Source organism: Fusarium oxysporum, chromosome IV, assembly GCF_013085055.1.
Source record: "Fusarium oxysporum Fo47 chromosome IV, complete sequence".
Classification (NCBI taxonomy): domain Eukaryota; kingdom Fungi; phylum Ascomycota; class Sordariomycetes; order Hypocreales; family Nectriaceae; genus Fusarium; species Fusarium oxysporum.
The window spans coordinates 788,068-808,161 of NC_072843.1; the positions used below are offsets into that span (position 1 = coordinate 788,068).

The window sequence follows — 20,094 nt, forward strand, 5'->3', positions numbered from 1 at the left end:
TTGCTCTTAAATACTAGAAATCCGCAGTAAAGATGCAGGAAATTGTTTGAATAGAAGAATAGAAGGTGTTGAAAGGCAGTAAACAAAAGAACACCCCCTCACTAGACAATTGCAAAAAGCAAACGGCTCTCGAAAAAGATCGGACGAAACGGCCATTGCAGTGAACCACCCAGCGCACTCCGATTGTGGTCTAAGGGTGACCAGCAAACGGATATGAGAGAGGAACAATAAGAGGAATAATAACTAAAACTTACTTCGTGTGTTTGTTCTTGTGCTTATGTCGTCGCTGTTTGCAGAGGTAAAGCGCCTGTTGAAGGCTTCGATACGAATATTGTTGATGAAGAAGACTACCGACTCCGGTCAGAAAAAATATGGAGGAGAGAAGGAGAGAGAAAGGCAGAAAACTCAGAGGATGGGGATAATATAGCTCTCGCGATCATAGAGAGCAGCGAATCACACACACAGGTTCTCAAGTCTCGAATCTCACGATCTGAGAGCCAGGGGCTAGCGCACTGCCGCCGTGAATCTGCCAGTGCCTGACACTGCCAACTCGTTGAGAGGTACCATCTCGTCTATTTCTATGGTTAACTCGTGCCATCATATACACATCTTGGAATCCTGTCTCCAAAGACCAAACCGCTGATGCCAGTGAAGCTCAAGTCTCATCTGCAGCGAGAACGCCCTTGATGCAAATCGCCCAGTTGCCACTAATAATCAACGACAAAAACCACTATCAAACGTAACGCAACGCAACATAATTGCCAGCTCCACGCACCGCATGCTTGCATCGCGCCTGTTGCCTCCCAGATCCAGAACCTCCTATCCTCGTCATCTTGTGGACTCCTGTAGAAACCCCGAAATTCACTCTGTATCGCGTGCTATATGTATCCTCTCCAGTGATCAACAGCTAAGTAGTTAGTCTTCTTGGTATCCCATGTTGACGGTAAAACGACATTAGACGAAATCCGACCCAATCCATAAACTGTCAACTCCACAAAACAAAACCAATCAATTACTTCATCTTCATTCGAAACGCCATGAATTCTCGGAATCGGTGCTCATGCTCCTCGCATGCGGCTGCCCAGCGTCGACGAACATCCATATCCTGTTCGAGCCAGTTGTAATACTCCTGAATGTCAGCATCACCCCTGTTCTCCAAGAATGAATACCCCTTTTCTTCTCGGGTACGAGCAATGTGCGACTTTCGGGTGGCAAAATGGTCGACGACTTGGGCGTTGAACGTGTCCCATTGCTTCAAGTAATGTTCAAAATCTTTGACATATGTCTCCCAAGAAAGCGCACTTGGCTTTACACCGTTAATAATGGCCGCAGCTGGGATTTGAGGAGCAGCTGGTGCTGCTGGAAAGATCAACGGGTGGACCTTGGGTAACTTCATTGGAATCTGTGGCGCCGCTTTGCTTTCAAATGGTAGATTGTCCTTCAAGTCAGAGAAAGACTTCAAGCCGGAACTCTGTTGAGTGAATGGTGCCACATTTCTGAGGTCAGCAAAGCTTGCTTGGAACTCTTCGCTGTCTTCAGATCCCATGTTGTTTGGATTGAATGCCTTTCTGGGACTCTCGGGTCCGTGCTCGTTACCATTGACGGTGTCAACATTGCCAGGTCGCCACTCGGGTCTGGTGGGTTCGACGTTGATGTTTCGGGCAGCATGAGGAGCAGGTACCACTCCAGGAGCCTGGTTCGTTTCAACGGGTTGCGGAGGTTGGCTCACAGGCTGGGCAGGCTGTGGTGAAGGTACCTTGGGGGGTCGAGGTGGCGGCATGGACGACGGCGCAGGAGGAGTATCTATGTCCATAGCCTGGGGGCTCTCGGCAGCAAGTGGCTCTTCTTGCACCTTTCGGCCACGCCATTCCAAAACCTCATCTTCACTGCTGCTGTCGTCCACAAGATTGGCATGGCTTGACTTTTTGGACGCCTTCGGCTTTCGTGAGTTTGTTCGGGTAGATCGCGTGGGAGATACAGACTTTGACGGCTGAGGAACAAATGTTTGGGGACCAAAGTCCCAACCTGCAGGGTTAAAGGCCGACTCGGGTTTAGCAGAGTCGGATCTCTCGGCATCAGACATGAAACTCGGTGTACTCTTGCCGCTCATCGGAGGCCGCTTCCCTGGAGATCGGCGACCTGGCTTTCGGGGCCTACTTGGGCTGTCCTGTTCAGCTCCACCGGCATTGAACTCCCACCCAGCAGCATCATCTTCATCAGCAAAACTAGTGTTAATATCGTCAGTGCTTCGTCGGGAGAATCGATGGTGATCAGGCGACGTTCGCGCGAAAGTGTCATCATTGACAGGGAAACTAAAGCTGCTCGAGTAGACTTTGTTAGCGCGATTCGGCATGCTGGGGATTTTAGAGTCGCGGTCTTGGAGCTTCGGCTTCTTAGCAGGGCTGTCAGGACTCGCGTTGTTGATGAGTTGCGATAAGAGCTCCTGTTGCTGGCGCTCAAACGGAGTCAATTGGTGAGTTGAATCCTGTCTACCACTAGGCGACGGCTGAGAAGGCTTGATAGGGATTTCATATGGGCAATGATTCCCCAAGGAATCATACCCGTGGTGACCACGACACTTGTTGGAGCTCTTCAGGAATGGGCGGCTAGATGTTGTAGAAAATGGATTGCCATACATTGTTGGGCCACCAGGTGAATCAGTTGCTGTCTTATAGTTAGTAACAAGATTTTTGAATTGGCGACTTTCACTGACGCTTATCATTTGCGGGAAACTCGGTGGCCTGCTGGTTAGGTCCTAGTGGAACACTCTTGAAACCACTGCGAGTTTTCTTCAACGGCGCCTTGGGACGGTCTGCCGGATCCCGAGGTATCGAAGGTTGTTCAGGAGCCTTATTATTCAAAGGAACGTCCTCAGCCTTTCCACCCTTCGGTGCACTGGCGCTGCGTTGTCGGTTGAAGGCTTCATTTTCAGAGGCGGATTGATCTTGGCGAGTTGCTTCCCGAGTACTCTTAGCCCGGTTTATTGGGATGCCATCGAAAGGGTTAGTCTTTTCGCCTCCGTTTGATGCATAAGGACTGCTTTGTCGGGGGTCTGCTGTACTGTCTCGGTCTCTGAATTGGCTTAACGGATCAGGCATCGCAGTTGGGGGCGGCCGTTGGGGAGTAGGAGGAGGTGCTTGTTGTGGAATGTCAGAGCCAAATCGCTGCGCATATCGTTCCGAAGCAGGTCTCGAGCTGTAGTTGCTACTTGATACAGGTGGTTCATCGCCCACTGTTGTCCGAGGATGGAAGCCTGTCTTCCTTGCACCAAACGAGGCCTCTTGACGTTGTCTGGCAGATTCAGTCCGTGGTGGCGGAGGTGGAGGGGGAGGTCGTGGTTGATCGTTCGCTTTGGTCGATGTACCCTTTCGCATGTTTTCAAATGCTCGGGCAGCATTCTTCTTCGATTCAGCATCTGATGCTGTATACTGCTTTGCAGTGGGAGGAACTCCCGTAGAGAAACGTTGCCATCTTTGTGCGCCCGATGGCGGAGCTCGAGGATTTGCATTGTTGCGCCGAGGAGGGGGCGGATACTGGGCGCTGACATTTGACCACGGGTTACCCTTAACACCCGAAGCTCCTGGAAATCTACCGCGCCCTCGCGAAGCATCGTGCTTGGCCTTCTGTTCAGGGTCGGAAAGAATTTCGTGCGCCGTTTGGATAATCTGGAACTGTGTGTTCACTTCTGCCTCTCGTCCAGGATTGCGATCTGGATGATACTTGAGAGCTACAATTCGTGTCAGCGGCTGTAAGAAGGAAACAAGCTTCGTCCATTTGTACCAAGTTTTCGATATTGTTTTCGAATTTCCGCGGCGTCTGCCGTTGGTGGCAGCTCTAAGTCTGCATAATAGTCTCGGGGTGTACCCATCGCGATGAAAGGGCCCCGGTCCGCTGGCAATTAGGTGCACGCAACCTCAAGATATGTACTTGTAGTCTTGAAGGGTTCGGGTATCAACAATCGAATAGTTTGTGGAAATGCATGAAGGCCGTCTTCGGTATCGTTTGTGTCGAGTGGCGTTTCAGGTCTGCGAGAGACTTGTCGTTGGAGTTCGAATTGGTCACTGTTGCACAATGGGGTGCTGCACTCAAATGCCAGGGTACGTTCTCGATCGAGGTGCACGAGTATGAAGCCGTACCTTGAAGGTTTAATGTTAGCACGTATAATCACTAGAAAGTCGAGATCAAATCAACGAGGTTGAGCAAGGGTCATGAGGTCGGCCAGGGAGCGTAGGGCATGAAGGATATATCTGATCAGCCATGCAGTATCGCAAGGATGGACCCGGTGTCGGGTGGCTACCTCAGCTAACTGTGCCTCTTGACATGCGCAGCAACAGATGCGGATTGGTGGTACTGATTGGCATGTTGCTGATCCAAGGAAAAGGGAGAGTTACCAAGATGACGTCAAATCTTGAACGTGAGGCTGTTGATCAAGGAGCGAATCTGTATGACCAAAGACGAGACTACGTTTAGTCTAAAGAGGGGACGCGAAGGTCAGTGAATGAAGGGGGAGATGTGATGAAAGTGCTAAAAGAAAGAGGGAGATGTGAAGCTGGTGTTGATCGGAGAATAGGTAGTGTGCCTTTTTGGATCTAGACGGAGCTCAGGTGAATGGGTGAAGTCGAAGGGTGATACACTTGAACTACCTGGACCCTAGTTCACGAGGCCGCGTTGAATGGCTGTGGCTCAGCTCCAGGGTTCGCCTTTGATAGATCTTTGGACCCTGAATTTCGCGGCAGATGTTTCGTAACGCCTCTTTTGAGGTGACTTTACTAAGAAGTGATCTTGGAATGCGGTAATTAATCTTGTTCCTGAATTTGGAACCTGTTGGCGTAGCTGAAGCAGATTCCTGTCAGAGTATCATTCGGTTGCCCGCGCATATGTAGAAGAAAACAAACATGTGGCGGGGTCTTATATTTGTACCAGCAACCAATCCCCAGAACCCCACTACAGTTGCTATTGTCTACAACTCCAACAATGAGCTATCATCCGAGGTAGTTAAGGTATGTGATTCATATCACTGTTTCAGTGAGAGTAAGTGTTTTATTAGATGGTATCTCTGTCGAACCTGTCAGAGATTGAGTTTATGCCGTGACTGGCAATCAACCTCAAGGTGTCTATATGCTAAGATAGCTTCAACTGGATTTCTAAACCTTTTGGCTACCACCTCAGTCATGCACCGGAACACAGACAAATCTTCATTTTCGCTTTGATTGTATCTGGAGGCCTTCTGGCACTCCTAGCACTGCGCTAGTTGCTAGACATTCATTTCCTGATAATCTCCCGAGACCATCGCCACAGAGCCACGCAAGCACTGCCACATCTCTTACTATCAGCTTCACATGAGAGGCTTGGCTGGTTGGTGTAAATCTCAGAATAAGTCTGAGAAACAAGTTAAGTTCGAGTGAAATATTCGTAAGTACTAGATAGTTGTTATTGGACTTGTGGCAGATATCTCGGCATGGCGATATTTTAAGTCTCTGGTAGCAAGATGGCAAAACTGCTTGAATTGTTTGCGCATGTGATCAACGGACGATAATCGATATGCAGTACAGCAGGGTTGGCTTACATGCTAACAAGCGTTGATGCACATCTGACAACCCGCTATACAAGCACCTTAGGTTCTTGAGCTTGATTAATCAAGTATTGTTACAAATACATGTTTGTCTAAATATGAGTATAATAAAAGAAAAAGCAACAGTTGTCTCTGTCAAAAGGGCACGCGACATGATACCACCGTCAAAAACTAATACAATGCTTGGCCACCTTGTTATCTACTATGTCATGCGTCTTTCTATCCTATCAACTCCCCTGAGCCGCCTTCTCAGCCGCAAGCTTAGCCTCCATCTTCCTCCGCGCTGCAAGAATCATCTCATCCCTCCTCCTCTGCAGCGAAGCTTGCCTCTCATCTCTGTTCGAGCTCCATCCCTTACCCTTGGCATCCTGCTCCTCCTGCGACGCAGTATCCAACTTGTCCTTAAGGTTATACCGAGTGATAAGATCCGGCTGCGCTGGCTTATCCGGCTGTCGAGACGCCGTCGCTGCGCTGCTGCTCGGTGCGGACTGGCCCGGAGGAGGCGGCGGTTGGAAAGTCACGGGGGGCTAGTGGTGATACTTGTCAGCAAGAGGCCTGAAAGGGCAATGGCACAGGTTCAGCATACCGTGTCCAGTCGTCCTGCTAGTATTCGCTCTGTCGTGCTCTGGATGTTTCCTCCGTTGCGCTGCAGATCCCATAGAATACTCCGTCGATCCGCCTGCGGAAACATTTGCTGTATTCTCTCAACTGCAATCTCTCTAGACCGGATGAAAGCTTCAGGGGATCGTGTGGGCTGAGGTGGCGACGGTCCTCCAAAGAACAAATATCGTATTATCAAGCCCGAGACGACCAGGATGGCCAGTAGATATGGCAATGAGATTTGGTCGTCCGCCATGATGTATGAGTCGCAAGGAAGAGGCGGACGTTCGAAGGAATTATAAGAGGCTACACGGGTTCGAACGAGATAGGTGGCCGTCCAAGAAGGATGCCGAGATGACGATAAGTATGCACAGTTGTAGCCACGAGCTAGAGAGCTTGGGTCGTGGGTCGGTGGCATGTAATAAGCGTTGCTCTTACGCCAGCGAGCCCACCTCGAAAGACGGGGCGCTACGTCAAATTGCATCTGGGGAATCCTCGGCTAATCATGTTAATGACCGAATTTCATATGATTGATATCAGAACCAAATGAGATGATGCCTTCGGGCTCTTTCAAATGCTGATTCTTGATAATTGATTAGAATAATTGGAGTCAAACCATAGCCTGTCGTCCAATGCGGCCGCGGCGAATTCTCATACATGTCATCACATTCAAGGCAAACAGTTATTGCGCAGAACTGAAAAGCATCATTTATTGACACGACAGTCCGATATCCAGGCGATAAGCCAGCCCTCAGTGATGGAAGAGCGTTCATTCATAACCCAGGTCCGATCCCATCCCCACGAGAAACAGTTGCCCTGTCTTGATGCCGTAACGCCCCTTTATACGTTTCTCACGTATCAGTCACCCATGCACACCTGTTCCAAAGGAAATTCTCTCCAATCGTGGTGCTCAGTACTCCTCCTATCAAGGCACAACCTGCGCCTGGCCCAGCGTTGTATCTAGATCGCCATAGTGTAGAGTGAGCTCTTTCTGTGCGCTTGTTAGATGATATCGTCTAAAACGCTCCGAGATGCACATACACGCTCTTTGCGCCAGGAGTTTGTGTCCCAGACGACGTAATAGCCTCGCTCATGGTTAGGACTCAGTATTTGAGGAGTCATGTGCTCGTCTTTGGTCAACCAGATCTGGTGTTTCTTGTGCCACCTCCAGTTTCGTGAATGTCTATCAACGAGTTAGTTGTTTTCAATACAGTGCACAAATAGGTTATCGCCTACAGCTCAACTGCAGCCATTTGTTGCTTTACATCTGCCGTACAGCTGTAAAAGATCCAAAATAGAGTCTCTTCATTGAAACTCTGAATTTTACTCTCGATAGGTTGCACATTTGTCACGTTATAACAATCCGGCAATCGAAATCTTCCATTGGAAAGGACTGGCCGAGGAGGTGCGTCATCAAACAGCGAGTAAATCTGAGTCGAAAACAACCTGAGAAGCATGTTAGCAAGCCCACATCGCTAGTTTTGAGAAGACAAACTCTTGAGAATTGATGTCAAGTCCTAACGAGTTAGGGTCCATTCCCACAACCATCGCGTGGTAGTCAGGATAGTTGTTCATCAACGTTGTCAAGCCCTTGAGACCCCACTTGTCGGATGCTGGCATACCCTCTAGAGGGTCAATGACGTCCTCAGTATCGAGTCTCTTTTGCATGGTTTGTGCCACATAATTCGTGGCGCTATAGTCCGCGTTGTTATAATCCGCTGCATTAGAAGCATCGTCTGGTACCGCATCCTCCTTGGAAGACTTTTGCCGGGGCTCTTCCAGGCCAGGAGGTTTGCCGTCTTGCGGTCTTGAAGAGCCGGGGGCTCCAATACCAGGCGGCGACCTGGCTTCATTCGCTCGGCTGTTAGCCGACAATGCGTTCAGAAGACCATTCCCCCTATTGCTTGCTGAGGGTCCAGCACCGGCGGCCTGAGAGCTGAAGCCTAAAGATGACATCAAGCTCGCCGTCCGATCTGATCCCATCTCACCATTCGAGGTCTGGTTCAGTGGTGGAAAGTCGTCAACGCTGCTTGATTGAGTTTGTTGTCCAATGTTGCCTTGGTTACCGAATCTGAACCCGCCTTGCCCTCTGGAAGAGGTGGGACTGAACATATCATCCTGGCCACCTTGCTGAGGGGTAGCTTGGTTGCGCGGACTGGGACCACCCAGGTTTCGCGATCCAGCTGTCGACCACATAGATGACTGGTTGGGGTTCGACATCTGGGCGTTGTTCGATAATGATGGGAATTCGCTAGTCTGCATTAGCAAGCGCGTCATTGTGACTAGCTTCGATTCGAATAATTCAATACCGGACAGGTATTGAAGCTCCGATGATGTGTGCCGCAGCCATATACGTACGATAGGTCGAGTGATGTTGCAGGTTGGGAGCCCGACAAGCTCTGTGCGAAGCTCACGTTTCCGCCAAGTTGACGTCCAGCGTTTTGGGGACCTGCTCCAGCCATGGGAACCCCTCCAAACGCCCAGCCAGAGTTGTTGTTCCCTATATTTGTCCCCCGGTATTAGCCTAAGGCCGTCTTCGATGCAACCCAGCCAAAACAACAGCGCGGAGATCGCAATCACTTCTGAAGCGCATACCTAGTTTTCCGTTCGGTAATCGATTCGTTCCTGCTCGTCCTGGTTGTTGGGGTTGCTGTTGACCTCCAAAGCCACCAGGCATCCCGCGGAGTGTCTGTGGCACTGCCCCTACGATTCGATGACATCGTCAGCGTTATCCTGCCAATGCTCGCTTGCTTGCTTGACCATCCAGCCTCTGCTCATGGCAATCTCTCCGACATGCCCCCAGCCTGATCCTGATCCGCGTTTAGATCCATTGAAGCGATCGTGGCGACATCCGAACAAGGTCAATGAGGGTCGCGGAGGGGTTGAAAGCCGTCAAGGGAGTTTCACAAGGCTCGTGAGCGTAAGTGCTGGCGCACAGCTCTCTCTCGCATGATAATATGCCGAAAAAATTACGAAAGATGACGAAGGTTTTTGCAGATGTCGCTGGCAGCGCGGGGTCTGGGCTGCGAAGGAATAACGTCGTGGGGGGTGCGTCCTACCTGGCCTATTCATGATTGACTGTAGAGGTTTGTCGCGATCAACAAAGTGGAGGTGCTGCTGGAATACAATGTTGTTAATTCGAAGTGTCGTAGCAAGAGGGTTCGTTCGGTGCGACGTCGATGCGTTTTTGTGCGGAGGTTGACAAAATGGTAGGGATGTTGTTTGTAGATGCGATCGTTTGCTTTCAGAGCTGGCCTTATTCGCCTGGGGCTTTAGGTTTGCTACTGGTTGGAGAAGGGCTCACTCACTGAGAGAGAAGGCTGGACATTGGAATGAGGTGGAATGGACGATGATCCGGGCGGGAATAAGTGGGGATGCTTCAACATCATGGCAAACATCGCCAACAAACAACGCCTATAAACGACGCCTATAAACAACGCCTATAAACAACAACCTCTATTAGACACTGTGATATATCGAATGATAACAGTAATATAGGCAAGAAGGTAAGCAAGTCAATTGCCATTCCTTGAGCAGAGCTCAACTGCTCCAGTCCACATTCAGTAATCAGCAAGCACTAGTGAAAGACCTCAGACATCATAGAAATATCATGCACCTCTATTCTTTACTCTAGGTAATAAAGGCTAGCTCAGGGCTTTTTTGAAACTGTCTTCAAATCCAACATCTGCTACGTTTCTTCCAATCAGAATAATCTTCCCCTCCTTGGGCGTCTCATCTCCCAACGGCCCGTCATTTATCTCAAAGACCTCCCTCACCCCCTGCAACATCTTGACCTCTCCATTGGCAAACACAAGCCGTCCCTTGGAGCGATGGATCTCGAAATCACCTTCCTTTTCATCTTCAGGTAATTTGCTGTCCCACAGTACCGATCGTAGCCAACGATCAACTGTGTCCAGTTGTCCTGGCCCAAGGCGGCCAACGGGTATGGTGACGGTCGATATGGTCTGAGCGGTTAGCTACATAAACCTCTTACAAATATCATATATCAGGCGGGAACTTACAGGGTCGAGGTGACTATGTCCCTTGGCATTTGCGTCTGACTCATTGAATTGGTCATATGCGTGCAAATCAAGCAGGAATCCTTCCAATTGAGGGACTACACTCCTCTCCGTTACATGGATCTTAGCAAGACCATTGATCGACTGGATTCTCTCTTTGGCCTGGTTGAGTTCCACCTCTGTCACCATGTCGGCCTTGTTGATCACGATCACATCCGCATGAGAGATCTGAACGTGTGCTGTTGTCATAACAGGGCCATGACCGTGGTCGTCGTGTCCTTCGACAACACCATTGGGGTCGTCAAGACTGCGCAGGATATTCTTCGCATCTACGAGCGTGACTATTCCATCCAAATAAATGGTGCTTCCAAGTCCGTCGTCCACCCAGAAGAGGGGGGCTAGGTTTCCGGGGTCGGCTAAGCCAGTGGTTTCGAGGAGGATATAGTCAAATGCACCCTTCTTTGACATGAGAGACTCTATCGCATTGACTCCTGTATCCCTGAATTCAGTTAGCACGGTAGTGGGCGGCTGCCGTACATTCAAGACGTACTTTACGGAACAGCAGATACAGCCATTGCCGACTTCTAACCATTCTTCAACCTGCTCACCACCTTTGTTCACAGTAAGGGACTTTTCAATGTCGAGCGCTGCAGTACGACTTAGAAACGTAACGACAATCTCACACCTGAGCACTTACAGTCTCCAAATTCTATATCATGTTAGTGGCTGTTTCCAACAAGTCATGGTCCGTCCTAACCATTCATGATGACAGCGATCTTCTTGCCATGGTGAGCCGTAAGGATGTAATTTAGCAAGGTAGTTTTACCAGCACCGAGATACCCTATCAACTATTAGAGAATGAGATAAATAGTGGCTAGTAGTAATACCTGTCACAATTGTGATAGGAACCTTGACTGTAATCTCCTCATCCACATCGTTGGCGGTTGTATCAACCAGCTCTGGCGGGGCATCGTCATCAAAATCCATGACTGTTGTAGTTAACGTTTGGCCGTTTAGTTCAGCCTTTTCTTTAAGTTCAAGAACGCTCGGGAAGCAATTCTAACGGCTGGCGGGTATCGAGTTCTTTTCGCCGTGAGTATAGACTCTTCTCGATCAATAAGAAGCACTCACAAAATATCTTGAAATCATGCATTCAGAAACTCGATGGTATAAGTTGCACGGTCCCCTTTAGCTGCATGCGACGGGCATTTCTCTGTTATGCATATACCGAATCCCCACCCTAGACCCCCTGGTGAGCTTAGGCAGCCTACCTAGTCTTCGGGGGATAATAAACCTTGTGACGCTAGAACAGGGTGCCAAATTTAACTGGTCTAAAGATCTACTAAGATACACTAATATTACCTAAGTGTTTTTGTCACTTAGGATAATGGTCCTAAGTTTTCTTGCCTCCCTTTGCCAGCCACTTGTCAACCCAGCGCAGCCTTGTGTGATATTAACCGCCCAGTTCTCCCCAGATCTTTTGCGCCCAATATCGCAAGTTTTTATTAGCAACGACTTCATAATTTTGCCAGTCATGTCTTTAGCACCGAGCTCCCCTAGGCTTCCAAGCCCTCCGCCAGCTGCAGAGATTCAAATGGCACCCATGTCTCCTTCTGGCGGACCTGCAGCCAGCCTTCATACGACACCCCAGGAGCAATCGCAGCTTGAAGCCAGCTCTAGACGGCGGATACACCCAGGAACAAAGGCAGCAGATATGGCTGCTGGACCTCCTTTGATACCACTACAAGAGGTACCTTATTTGCGCCGTCATCATAATATGTCGGAACCTTGAAGCTAACATGAACCAGCTCGACTCTGCATTTCAACTCCAAGAACACCTAGCCGCCCTCCACTGCTACCATACCTCCTCCAACACCCAACCGATCACCCGTGGCACCGCGCTACAGCTCGCGACACCTCCCAATGGCGTCGACCGGACTATTTGGCTCTATGAGCTCTGCCGCTTCCTCATCTCGCAGTGCAACTCCTTGATCGTTGGCTTCCTCTTCGACACCCCGCCATGCAGTGCGAACACGTGCCCTGAAATGCGCGCTTCCGAATGGCAGTTCCTCTGCGCTGTGCACGAACAGCCCAAGAGCTGCTGCGCTATCGACTACTGCTGTCACACCCTGGACTGGGCTGCCAACGTTGTGACCGACCAGAAGATCTTCCCCAGCCGCTTTGTCGTCCATAATGACAACCACAGTAAGAATGTGGGTGTCAAGAATCTCGTCAATGTGTTCCGCAGGTTGCATCGCATATTCGCCCATGCCTGGTTTCAGCATCGTGGTGTGTTTTGGTCTGTAGAGGCCGAGACAGGACTGTACGTCCTGTTCAAGACTGTATGCGACTTGTATGATCTGCTGCCTGCTGAGAACTACAAGTTGCCTCCCGAGGCGGAGGGACTCGAGGCACCCCATACTGAACAGGAGCCCGAGAAACCTCCTCCCACCATTCTCAAGCCTTCATCTCATCAACGAGGTCCTCCTGCCGAAGAAGACAACATGCATCCAACAAGAACGAATACTCGACGACACATTCGAAGTAGTCCTTCGACGGGAAGTGCTGTAACAACTGTCATTGAAGCCGAGGAGGAGGAACCCGCTGGAGTTTCCAGGAAACTAAAGGATATGCACCTGACCGCTCCCTCACCCGTGGAGGAGGAGCCAGAAGTGGCCGATGTCCCTGTTATTGTTGAGCAATCAGTCATGGGAGAATCCGGAGCACAGTCCCACAGTCCCCCAGCTGAGAAGGAAGAAGATGACGACGATGATGATGACGATGAAGAAATTGACGATGATGCCGACCAGACAGTTGTTGGATCTGTTTCAGAACAAGATTCTGCAAACGACGATGACACTCAAACGGATGAACATGAGCCAGCCGCGGACTCTCTTGAGTCAGCGCAATCTACAGATACGGGCGTTGCAGAGGACGAGCCGACAAGGGAAAACGCCTCTGTAGACTCAGCACCAGATGCGGATGCCTCTGAATCCTCAGAGGCCAAGGACAAATCCTCAGAGGATGCGGCAAAGGCCATAGATACCAAGTCAGATGATGAACCCAAAAAGGATGAGAAGTAATAGACGGATCAAGGTGATATCCATTTGATTTCATATCTTGTCTTTCAGGATATGGTAGTATAGCATGGCAGAGTCACCTGCCCACTGTATAATAATACAATTGACCACACAGTCATCCTCAGTAGTCAATACATAACCAACCTGACAGTGGTACTGGCACCGTCAAAATGCCTGTTGAAACACCCAATCTTCCAATAAATCCTCCACATGCCAGCACCGTGGCTGTAAACGCGTTTATCTACCATACCACGTGTAATGGTTCCTTAGTCTATTCCTGCGTGTGTAACCCCAAAACAAACCACGAAGTTTCTCCTTCCCTCGCCTCAGAAAAGAAGTGCCATTATTGGCCGCCTGCCTCGAAATCTTGTCCCTGCTGGAGAAACAACAATCTCCACAATCTGCCCACAAAAGGGAGGTGTGCAGGAAAAGAAAAATAGGGGGAGAATCTAAATAATCATGAGTTTGTGTTGCAATTTCTGTGTACTTGCATGATCCGGGATAGTTCCCAGCCCCTGAATACATCATCGCTTCGCACTGGATGAATCAACACTGGGCCCTGACGCAGAGTCTAGACTAGAGCTTGACGGGGCATTTGCATCATCCATCAGCGACATCTTAGCGAAAATATGTCGAACCTCACGAACACTTTCTTGCTGGGCTGTAACAGCTGCAGCGTTCCGTTCATCCGCAAAATTACGGATTTCCTGTAACACTGGGCTGAATCCCTCTTCATTCGGCAGCCACCAGTTTACACAGGATGGTTCTCGGAATAACTCTGCCATTTTGGTACGTAGCGGAAGAGGATGAATGTACCTACTTAATAATTAGCGATCATTCGACTTATGACCTTCCGACTGGAGCATGTAGGCTAGTTTTGTTCTTACCCCATAGTCTCTAGTAAAGCAAACTTCCGGCGGAACCACATGTGATGCCTCGCATCCTGAGGGCAGAAAAGAGCTGCAATAGCAATACATGCTTGTATCAGAACCAAAACGCCTCTGGGAGTTGAAGGCCAGAACTCCAATGTTTCGAAATATTGACACGTCCTATATGCATGGCGGTTTAGATCCGCAAACAGTTGGTCCGGTCTCATTCCTGATGATTGGCATTTGTGCATTATCATGATGCTGTTCCATTCTGCGCATAGAACTGTGACGTCGAACAGGGGAAAATCGTAAAGTATTCCAACCGTATAGGGATTAACAAAGTCGTCCGGATCGAGAGTTTCTGCCGGAGGAAAATCCTTGATAAGATATTTGGGATCCTGTAGGGCGGGGTCGCGTTTCTCCTTCCACTCTATGAGCTGTTGGTTCAAATGTTCGTGCTCTTTCACGAAGTCCTCCTGGGATATCTGGCCTCTGCTGCCTCGGGCGAACAAAATCGACATGTCGTAAGAGATCAGGCGAAGTCGTGCGGACCACGCATCGATTTTCCAATGTAACTCATCTGGGTTTGACGTAATCCCGGATTGATAGAAATCCAGCATCGCTTGGAACCATTCGCGCGGCAGATCGGTAGGGAATCCTCCCATGAGGGCAACGAAGTTATCGAATCGGGCGTACCAGCTAAGGCACATGCGGCCAACGGGCGTCTGCATCACTGTCTGGGGGGTGAATATACTCGTTATTATTTCGAAAGCTGCTTTTTGGTGTCCCATTAGATTGACCCAGTCGCCAAAATATTCCTAAGCAGTACAGTCAGAATATGAAGGTTGGATGGCGAGAAAGGATTGACAGATACCTCGATAGTGGCAAGCTGCAGAATAGTGAGAAGAGTGGCAACGTTGGGCTTCTCTCGTCTCTTAAACAAGCCCAAGAGCTGCGTTACGCTCTTATTGTAATATTGTAAAAAGTCCTGGAGCTTTCCCTGTGGGTTTCGAAGAGTGATATGGTATGCAGAGAAGCCTACGAGCGCGTTGAGCAAGGGCTCGTGGCGAGTGGCCAAATTGGGAAGAATCTTCGTAAAAAAGCCATCCGAGTCTAGTGGTATACAATAATTGAAATGGTTGAGGTTTTCCACAAAGAAGGAGAGGCCTTGTTGGTACTCCGGTGGTAGATGTGACCAGTCGGCTTCACCCATCTGTATAGGAAACTCGGAGGAGGAATAGACAGCTGCAAGGCTACTTGGTGTTGCTGTTGCGGTCGATGGGGAGACGCTTTTTGACTGTCTGGAGAGTACCGAAGATTTTGTTTGGTCTTCAGTATCTTCGTCTTCGTCCACAATCATTTCTAGTTTACTTTCTTGCTCAGTGTCCTCGTCGTCCTCTGATTTGGACGAAGTTGGGCTCGTTTGTTGAGCAGAAGTTGCAGTATCTTTGAATTTACCGCTCGAGGCTGAGGAACCTTTTGATGATGGGGGATCCGGGTAGACACATTCTCTATTTCCCTTCTTGCAACCTTAAGAATGTTAGCATTATCATCTCAAAATCAACAAGTCCCTGCAAGACTGCACGTACGTTCACATATTGGTCTGGTTTCGTCGCACTGGGAGAGTTAGGCATGCTTTCTACTCAGTCCTCAGTTACATACCTTAACTCTCCTACTCCGGCACATGAAGCAGCCTGATCGTGTTCTTCGATGCTTGACATGGTCAACTGCTGCAGGGGTACCAGCTGCAGACTTTCGGCGAGCTTTCTGCGACTTGTTCTGATTGAACATCATGGGATCTGGAAACCCGGTAAAATATCCAAGTTGCTGATACGGACCAGGTAACGGCGCAGATACCATTGGTATCGGTGCTCCATGCATTCGAGGGTCGAGCATCTCCTCGGGAGACGTTGCTGGATTCATCCCTGCCCCGGACATCGACGACAGGAAGTGATGGTAGTAGTCTCCCATTGTGATTAGTCGATTAACGCGATGTTAAGTGACTCGATGCTTCAGTGGTGTTGAAGTAGGAAAGAATCTAGTTAACAGGTCGCGATTCGCATGCTTTCCAAAAGTTTGTTTACTGGTTAGAGTTGTTCCAGATATAGAGTAGAGATGTTAAGCAGCACGGAGGGCAGGTCGTTCTTCGAGATACTCCGACTTAGCAGAAAGGTGCGAGTAACCAAAGGTTGGCTACTGACAACTCAGTCTCAATAATACTGTGCAGAGGGTCAGGGGTGTTTCGAACGGGTTTTCAACGGGCGTTTCTTCACAAACAGTGAATATCAGAACCGCTATCGCGGCTTGGCCAGTAACGCAAATCCGTTTCAAGATCTGAAGGACAGCAAAATGCGCAATGCGGTGCTTTTAGGGGTCCAAAAGCTTCTTACAGACGTGCCCAAGAAGAACTCGAGGTGAAGGGAAGGATTAGTGGTTGTGACTTTGTTGTCATACTCTGATAAATCTCGTACACGGAGCTTGAGCCTAGTTCTCGTGTCACGCGGCGGTTTGCAAGATCGTTCTTTGGTCACTGACGAGGGAGGTCTGAGATAGTTGTAAGGTATTGCGAGAGGGGCCTTCAACGACAATAAGGGAATGCATGTATCGCGGCTGGGGAACGGAGGGGCACTGTCACCTGTGACAGGGAGGAGAGATTGATCGATGCAAAGTTGTCAGGGCCCTTTGCTATAGGGAAGATGTTAGATTGGTTACTGATTCCAGATCCACGTCGGGGGCGTATATCAGAAAAACGGCAGCAGCGGGGACACGGTCGACTTCAGAGTGGACTGGTCAAGCAGTTGGCTGGGCCCCTGGAGATGAGGTTGAAGGCCAAAAACGTCCTTGTTCCCTGAAGAAGGAGCCTGTCGTATGCAAGATGCAAGCCTGACGGGGCGTCAAATCGTTGTTCAATGAGAGAGCTTGGGCTCGTGGGTCCCGGGAACCGGCCAAGAGCTTTAAGCTTGGTGCCCTTTGACTGCCTGACGAGGGGACCGATCCCACGCCCACTGACAAGCAGGTCATCAATCACGGGTAGATGGCCCGGGCTCGAATGTGACTCTGGCAGTGGGAATTAAACACAAAGAGCTGACTTCGAGCAGAGGTAACAGTATCAGAAGCTCACGGAGAAGGATACGGGTTCCGTCAAGAAAAGCTTTTCGAGCACAAACAAACGTGGATAGACATGTGGAGGAGTGAGTGTAAGACGAGCAGGGTGCTGGACCAAGTGGATGTGTGCGTCCCGGTATCCGTACGGTATTGAGTTTCCACAAATTCGAAAGATTTCGGTAGAGCTGGGTCAGCTAATAATAGAGGCAGTTGAAGTTGTCTTAACATATATGACTTATTGGTGGGAGAGAGACAAAGGCTCTGAGAGCACTTGTAAAGGCTGGGGCAGAGTTCCAATCCACAGCTAAGGTAACTAGTACGCGTCGAGTAAAGAGCGACAATTGTGATATGAGGTTTGGAGCTGACGATGACATATAGCCCTTGAACGGCGCGTTTAATAGGGTTAGTCAGGACGGTGATCGAGAGACAGGGGTGAATAACAAAGATTGGGAGATGGATGATGTTATTGCCAAATGGAGCGCGGGGCGGGCTGAGCTTGAGTTGGGGGGGATGTTGGATGGGATGGGATGGGATTAGGAGGGATGGAGTGAAAGGGGACGGGAGGGAAGGAACACGCCCCAGTTCCATCGATGACAGGCGTGCCTGCCTACACCTCATCCATTCATGCCTGCCAATCCGATCCAATCTTACCCTCCTAAGCGTAGGTAGGTATTTCTTTCCTCTTTCCATTCACTTGGCCTACATAACAAACTCTTCTCCCATTTGGTCATTTTCGTTTCTACCCCCGAAATCTTGTATTTCATGGATAGTTGACTGACAAGGATTCGAATACCCCCGAACCAGCTCCGCTTTGTTTGACATGGAATGGTTGGAATGCGCCCGATCTCCTGGGTCTTGTTTCTTCTCTGTACCTTCGTACCTCTACGAAATGCCGTTAAAGCTTTACCAGACTGGGACAGTGCCGAAGCCGCAGACGGACATTTGCAGCTGATGGGTCGGCCTTAATTCTTCGCAGTCGGAACCGCTCCCCTGGCTTTGATGAGCTACCATGTTCCAGTTAAAAAGTTTGTGATGGATGGGAAGGGTTGGATGTATTCATTCATCATGCAGGTATGTATTCGTCCATCCATCTGGTCTTGACCTAATGCAGCTAAAGAATGCGAAATAGCCTTGTCCTAATTTTCGCCTTCCTTCTGACCCCTACTCAACTTGAAAAAGTTGCTCAGCAGCACGTTCAAGTCCAAATATACGACTATCTTCTTGCATACAAAACGATATCGCATTGTCGATCGTTCCAGCTCAGTTTTTTACTGGCCAGACATAATCTTAGTCCTCAGTCAGCCACGCGAGTGGACAGCCTGGTACAATCAGTGAAATGAGGCTGACATAACGTACAAACAAATCAATACGAACCTCTATAATACTGAGACATAAGGAGATACGTCGACCACAATGATGGCACAGAATCTTTGGGGGTCATTCAAGGCTGTGTCTGTGCTTTTGACGTTGTTCTTGTCGGGAGGCACTTCAGGGATCACCCATGGACAAGGTCAATCATTAACGGTGATGCAACCTCCCAGGACTGTCAGGATGGAAGACATTGGCTTGGACCAAAGAACTGGCAGACTCCCCACGCATATGCCTTAGTATTATCCGTAAGAGCATATGTCGCAGTTTTTACTCGTGCAGCATGATTTACCTCTTTATTTGGATACTCGATGGCCTTGTTATCTTGTTCACCACGTCTTACGTACAGAAAAGCAGCCCTTGAGGTGTTTCCTCATCCTCACAAACTTGTACCTGTCATTGGCAGGCTTGGCATTAAAAATGCGGCCATAGTCCCTGGTTCCAGATGGCGATCTGATAGGGCACCATTAACAAGGGTGCGACCGTGGAAGAGGACACTCATGTCCCAATGAAACCCTTGACAGAGGCGCCGCGGAGCAACAACCACCGGATCCGTCCCAGCCACTGGCAACAAATGAAACGGCTTAATGATGTCTTGACGCTTGGATCAAGTCCCGCTCCCGGCAGCCTGTGTGGGTAGTCGCGTGGCCGAACCCAGCAATGAACGCCTCTGTGGGTCATGGCTGTCAGGAGTTGACTCTGGCTCAACAGTTTATTTTCTCTTGTCATCGACATCATGACGATGTATGGTGGACATTGAACATTCGTTCTCGAGACTCAAATTGCGGGCGAGATTGTGGCAAATTTTAGGCATACACGTCGTTGATTCCCTGTTTTCAGCTCTGCCATCCTGCATCAAACCATATCATACCATCAGAGTCTTTGGATAAGTTGAAAGGATGGTTTCCATAGCACTACTATAGTACAACCACAGATGAGCCTTCGATGCTTCTATTAGAGGCCTGATCGAGTACTGATCGTCCTGAAACGATCTATTACTATAGTACAAGCCTATGTTTTTACCATGGGACCTCCGACTACTCCGCCAAACCAGTTTCGAGACCAAAACAGCCCTGAAATGATCCAACAGTTGACCATACCCTGTTGGTACAACGCTGCATATTTTGGTACCCTCAGTGCATGAAGCTTGTAGACGTGGTGCTTAGTGATACCATGCAAGCTAGCAAGAACTAACTCTGCAAGCTCCATCTTGCACATGCAGGTTATGTATGCAGTACTATAACGCTGCATAGTCCTGTGCGATGATATCGGTGTTGCTCCTCAAGCCTCAACGCCTTGATTATCGGAGCCGGCACCGACATTCGTCGGCGTTAACAAGCCCTACCGTCAAGGCCCATGTGTATTTGAGCACAGACAAAACTATCCTATCCCTATAACTAGATGGTGAGTGGTAATATAAGAGGAGCCCTGGTTACCATAGACCAGGAGCTTCCCGCCAAGCTAGCTTAGTTATTTTCTGG

The 20,094-nt window shown here is 49.3% G+C and overlaps 7 protein-coding genes across 7 annotated transcripts; 2 read left to right on the top strand and 5 right to left on the bottom strand.

Annotated features, from left to right (window-relative positions):
• Positions 1 to 827: 827 nt before the first annotated feature.
• Positions 828 to 4,068, bottom strand: FOBCDRAFT_27323 (uncharacterized protein). The gene is made up of 3 exons (XM_031179932.3): positions 3,781 to 4,068; positions 2,714 to 3,727; positions 828 to 2,664 (listed from the first exon to the last, which is right to left on the bottom strand). The coding sequence occupies exons 1-3, from the start codon at positions 3,866 to 3,868 to the stop codon at positions 1,013 to 1,015; spliced, it is 2,754 nt and encodes a 917-aa protein (XP_031045819.2). The 5' UTR covers positions 3,869 to 4,068; the 3' UTR covers positions 828 to 1,012.
• Positions 4,069 to 5,799: 1,731 nt separating this feature from the next.
• Positions 5,800 to 6,428, bottom strand: FOBCDRAFT_272179 (uncharacterized protein; the record flags this gene model as incomplete). Its single annotated transcript, XM_031179930.3, has 2 exons — positions 5,800 to 6,099; positions 6,159 to 6,428. The coding sequence occupies 2 exons, from the start codon at positions 6,426 to 6,428 to the stop codon at positions 5,800 to 5,802; spliced, it is 570 nt and encodes a 189-aa protein (XP_031045817.3).
• A 429-nt stretch (positions 6,429 to 6,857) lies between these two features.
• Positions 6,858 to 9,474, bottom strand: FOBCDRAFT_219995 (uncharacterized protein). The gene is made up of 7 exons (XM_031179924.3): positions 9,232 to 9,474; positions 8,768 to 8,875; positions 8,531 to 8,672; positions 7,668 to 8,423; positions 7,409 to 7,618; positions 7,214 to 7,355; positions 6,858 to 7,163 (listed from the first exon to the last, which is right to left on the bottom strand). The coding sequence occupies exons 1-7, from the start codon at positions 9,242 to 9,244 to the stop codon at positions 7,098 to 7,100; spliced, it is 1,437 nt and encodes a 478-aa protein (XP_031045793.2). The 5' UTR covers positions 9,245 to 9,474; the 3' UTR covers positions 6,858 to 7,097.
• Positions 9,475 to 9,613: 139 nt separating this feature from the next.
• FOBCDRAFT_180140 (CobW/HypB/UreG, nucleotide-binding domain-containing protein) lies at positions 9,614 to 11,335 on the bottom strand. Its single transcript, XM_059608565.1, has 5 exons — positions 11,079 to 11,335; positions 10,949 to 11,032; positions 10,889 to 10,900; positions 10,195 to 10,838; positions 9,614 to 10,137 (listed from the first exon to the last, which is right to left on the bottom strand). The coding sequence occupies exons 1-5, from the start codon at positions 11,176 to 11,178 to the stop codon at positions 9,817 to 9,819; spliced, it is 1,161 nt and encodes a 386-aa protein (XP_059464625.1). The 5' UTR covers positions 11,179 to 11,335; the 3' UTR covers positions 9,614 to 9,816.
• A 298-nt stretch (positions 11,336 to 11,633) lies between these two features.
• Positions 11,634 to 13,391, top strand: FOBCDRAFT_27369 (Mob1/phocein). Its single transcript, XM_031179897.3, has 2 exons — positions 11,634 to 11,941; positions 12,000 to 13,391. The coding sequence occupies exons 1-2, from the start codon at positions 11,726 to 11,728 to the stop codon at positions 13,272 to 13,274; spliced, it is 1,491 nt and encodes a 496-aa protein (XP_031045784.3). The 5' UTR covers positions 11,634 to 11,725; the 3' UTR covers positions 13,275 to 13,391.
• A 362-nt stretch (positions 13,392 to 13,753) lies between these two features.
• On the bottom strand, positions 13,754 to 16,414 carry FOBCDRAFT_27365 (uncharacterized protein). Its single transcript, XM_031179890.3, has 5 exons — positions 15,803 to 16,414; positions 15,730 to 15,757; positions 15,015 to 15,670; positions 14,159 to 14,958; positions 13,754 to 14,087 (listed from the first exon to the last, which is right to left on the bottom strand). The coding sequence occupies exons 1-5, from the start codon at positions 16,109 to 16,111 to the stop codon at positions 13,796 to 13,798; spliced, it is 2,085 nt and encodes a 694-aa protein (XP_031045777.2). The 5' UTR covers positions 16,112 to 16,414; the 3' UTR covers positions 13,754 to 13,795.
• Positions 16,415 to 17,943: 1,529 nt separating this feature from the next.
• FOBCDRAFT_220010 (uncharacterized protein) lies at positions 17,944 to 18,944 on the top strand. The gene is made up of 2 exons (XM_059609545.1): positions 17,944 to 18,316; positions 18,375 to 18,944. Exons 1-2 carry the CDS (start codon positions 18,282 to 18,284, stop codon positions 18,583 to 18,585), a joined length of 246 nt encoding a protein of 81 aa, XP_059467060.1. The 5' UTR covers positions 17,944 to 18,281; the 3' UTR covers positions 18,586 to 18,944.
• Positions 18,945 to 20,094: the final 1,150 nt, after the last annotated feature.

Excerpts from the sequence above, each read along its gene's own strand:
- FOBCDRAFT_27323 (XM_031179932.3), bottom strand. The coding sequence starts at position 3,868 with ATGGGTACACCCCGAGACTATTATGCAGACTTAGAGCTGCCACCAACG. Across the intron at positions 3,728-3,780 it reads AAAACAATATCGAAAACTTG|CTCTCAAGTATCATCCAGAT; the intron begins GTACAAATGGAC and ends CACGAATTGTAG. Across the intron at positions 2,665-2,713 it reads GTTTCCCGCAAATGATAAGC|CAACTGATTCACCTGGTGGC; the intron begins GTCAGTGAAAGT and ends ACTATAAGACAG.
- FOBCDRAFT_219995 (XM_031179924.3), bottom strand. Across the intron at positions 8,424-8,530 it reads GCAACATCACTCGACCTATC|CGAATTCCCATCATTATCGA; the intron begins GTACGTATATGG and ends AATGCAGACTAG. Across the intron at positions 7,356-7,408 it reads CAAATGGCTGCAGTTGAGCT|ACATTCACGAAACTGGAGGT; the intron begins GTAGGCGATAAC and ends ACTCGTTGATAG.
- FOBCDRAFT_27365 (XM_031179890.3), bottom strand. The coding sequence starts at position 16,111 with ATGGGAGACTACTACCATCACTTCCTGTCGTCGATGTCCGGGGCAGGG. Across the intron at positions 15,671-15,729 it reads AACCAGACCAATATGTGAAC|GTTGCAAGAAGGGAAATAGA; the intron begins GTACGTGCAGTC and ends AACATTCTTAAG. Across the intron at positions 14,959-15,014 it reads TGCAGCTTGCCACTATCGAG|GAATATTTTGGCGACTGGGT; the intron begins GTATCTGTCAAT and ends TGTACTGCTTAG.
- FOBCDRAFT_27369 (XM_031179897.3), top strand. The coding sequence starts at position 11,726 with ATGTCTTTAGCACCGAGCTCCCCTAGGCTTCCAAGCCCTCCGCCAGCT. Across the intron at positions 11,942-11,999 it reads CTTTGATACCACTACAAGAG|CTCGACTCTGCATTTCAACT; the intron begins GTACCTTATTTG and ends AACATGAACCAG.
- FOBCDRAFT_180140 (XM_059608565.1), bottom strand. The coding sequence starts at position 11,178 with ATGGATTTTGATGACGATGCCCCGCCAGAGCTGGTTGATACAACCGCC. Across the intron at positions 11,033-11,078 it reads TCCTATCACAATTGTGACAG|GGTATCTCGGTGCTGGTAAA; the intron begins GTATTACTACTA and ends AATAGTTGATAG. Across the intron at positions 10,138-10,194 it reads GACATAGTCACCTCGACCCT|ACCATATCGACCGTCACCAT; the intron begins GTAAGTTCCCGC and ends CTAACCGCTCAG.
- FOBCDRAFT_220010 (XM_059609545.1), top strand. The coding sequence starts at position 18,282 with ATGGGAAGGGTTGGATGTATTCATTCATCATGCAG. Across the intron at positions 18,317-18,374 it reads TGTATTCATTCATCATGCAG|CCTTGTCCTAATTTTCGCCT; the intron begins GTATGTATTCGT and ends AATGCGAAATAG.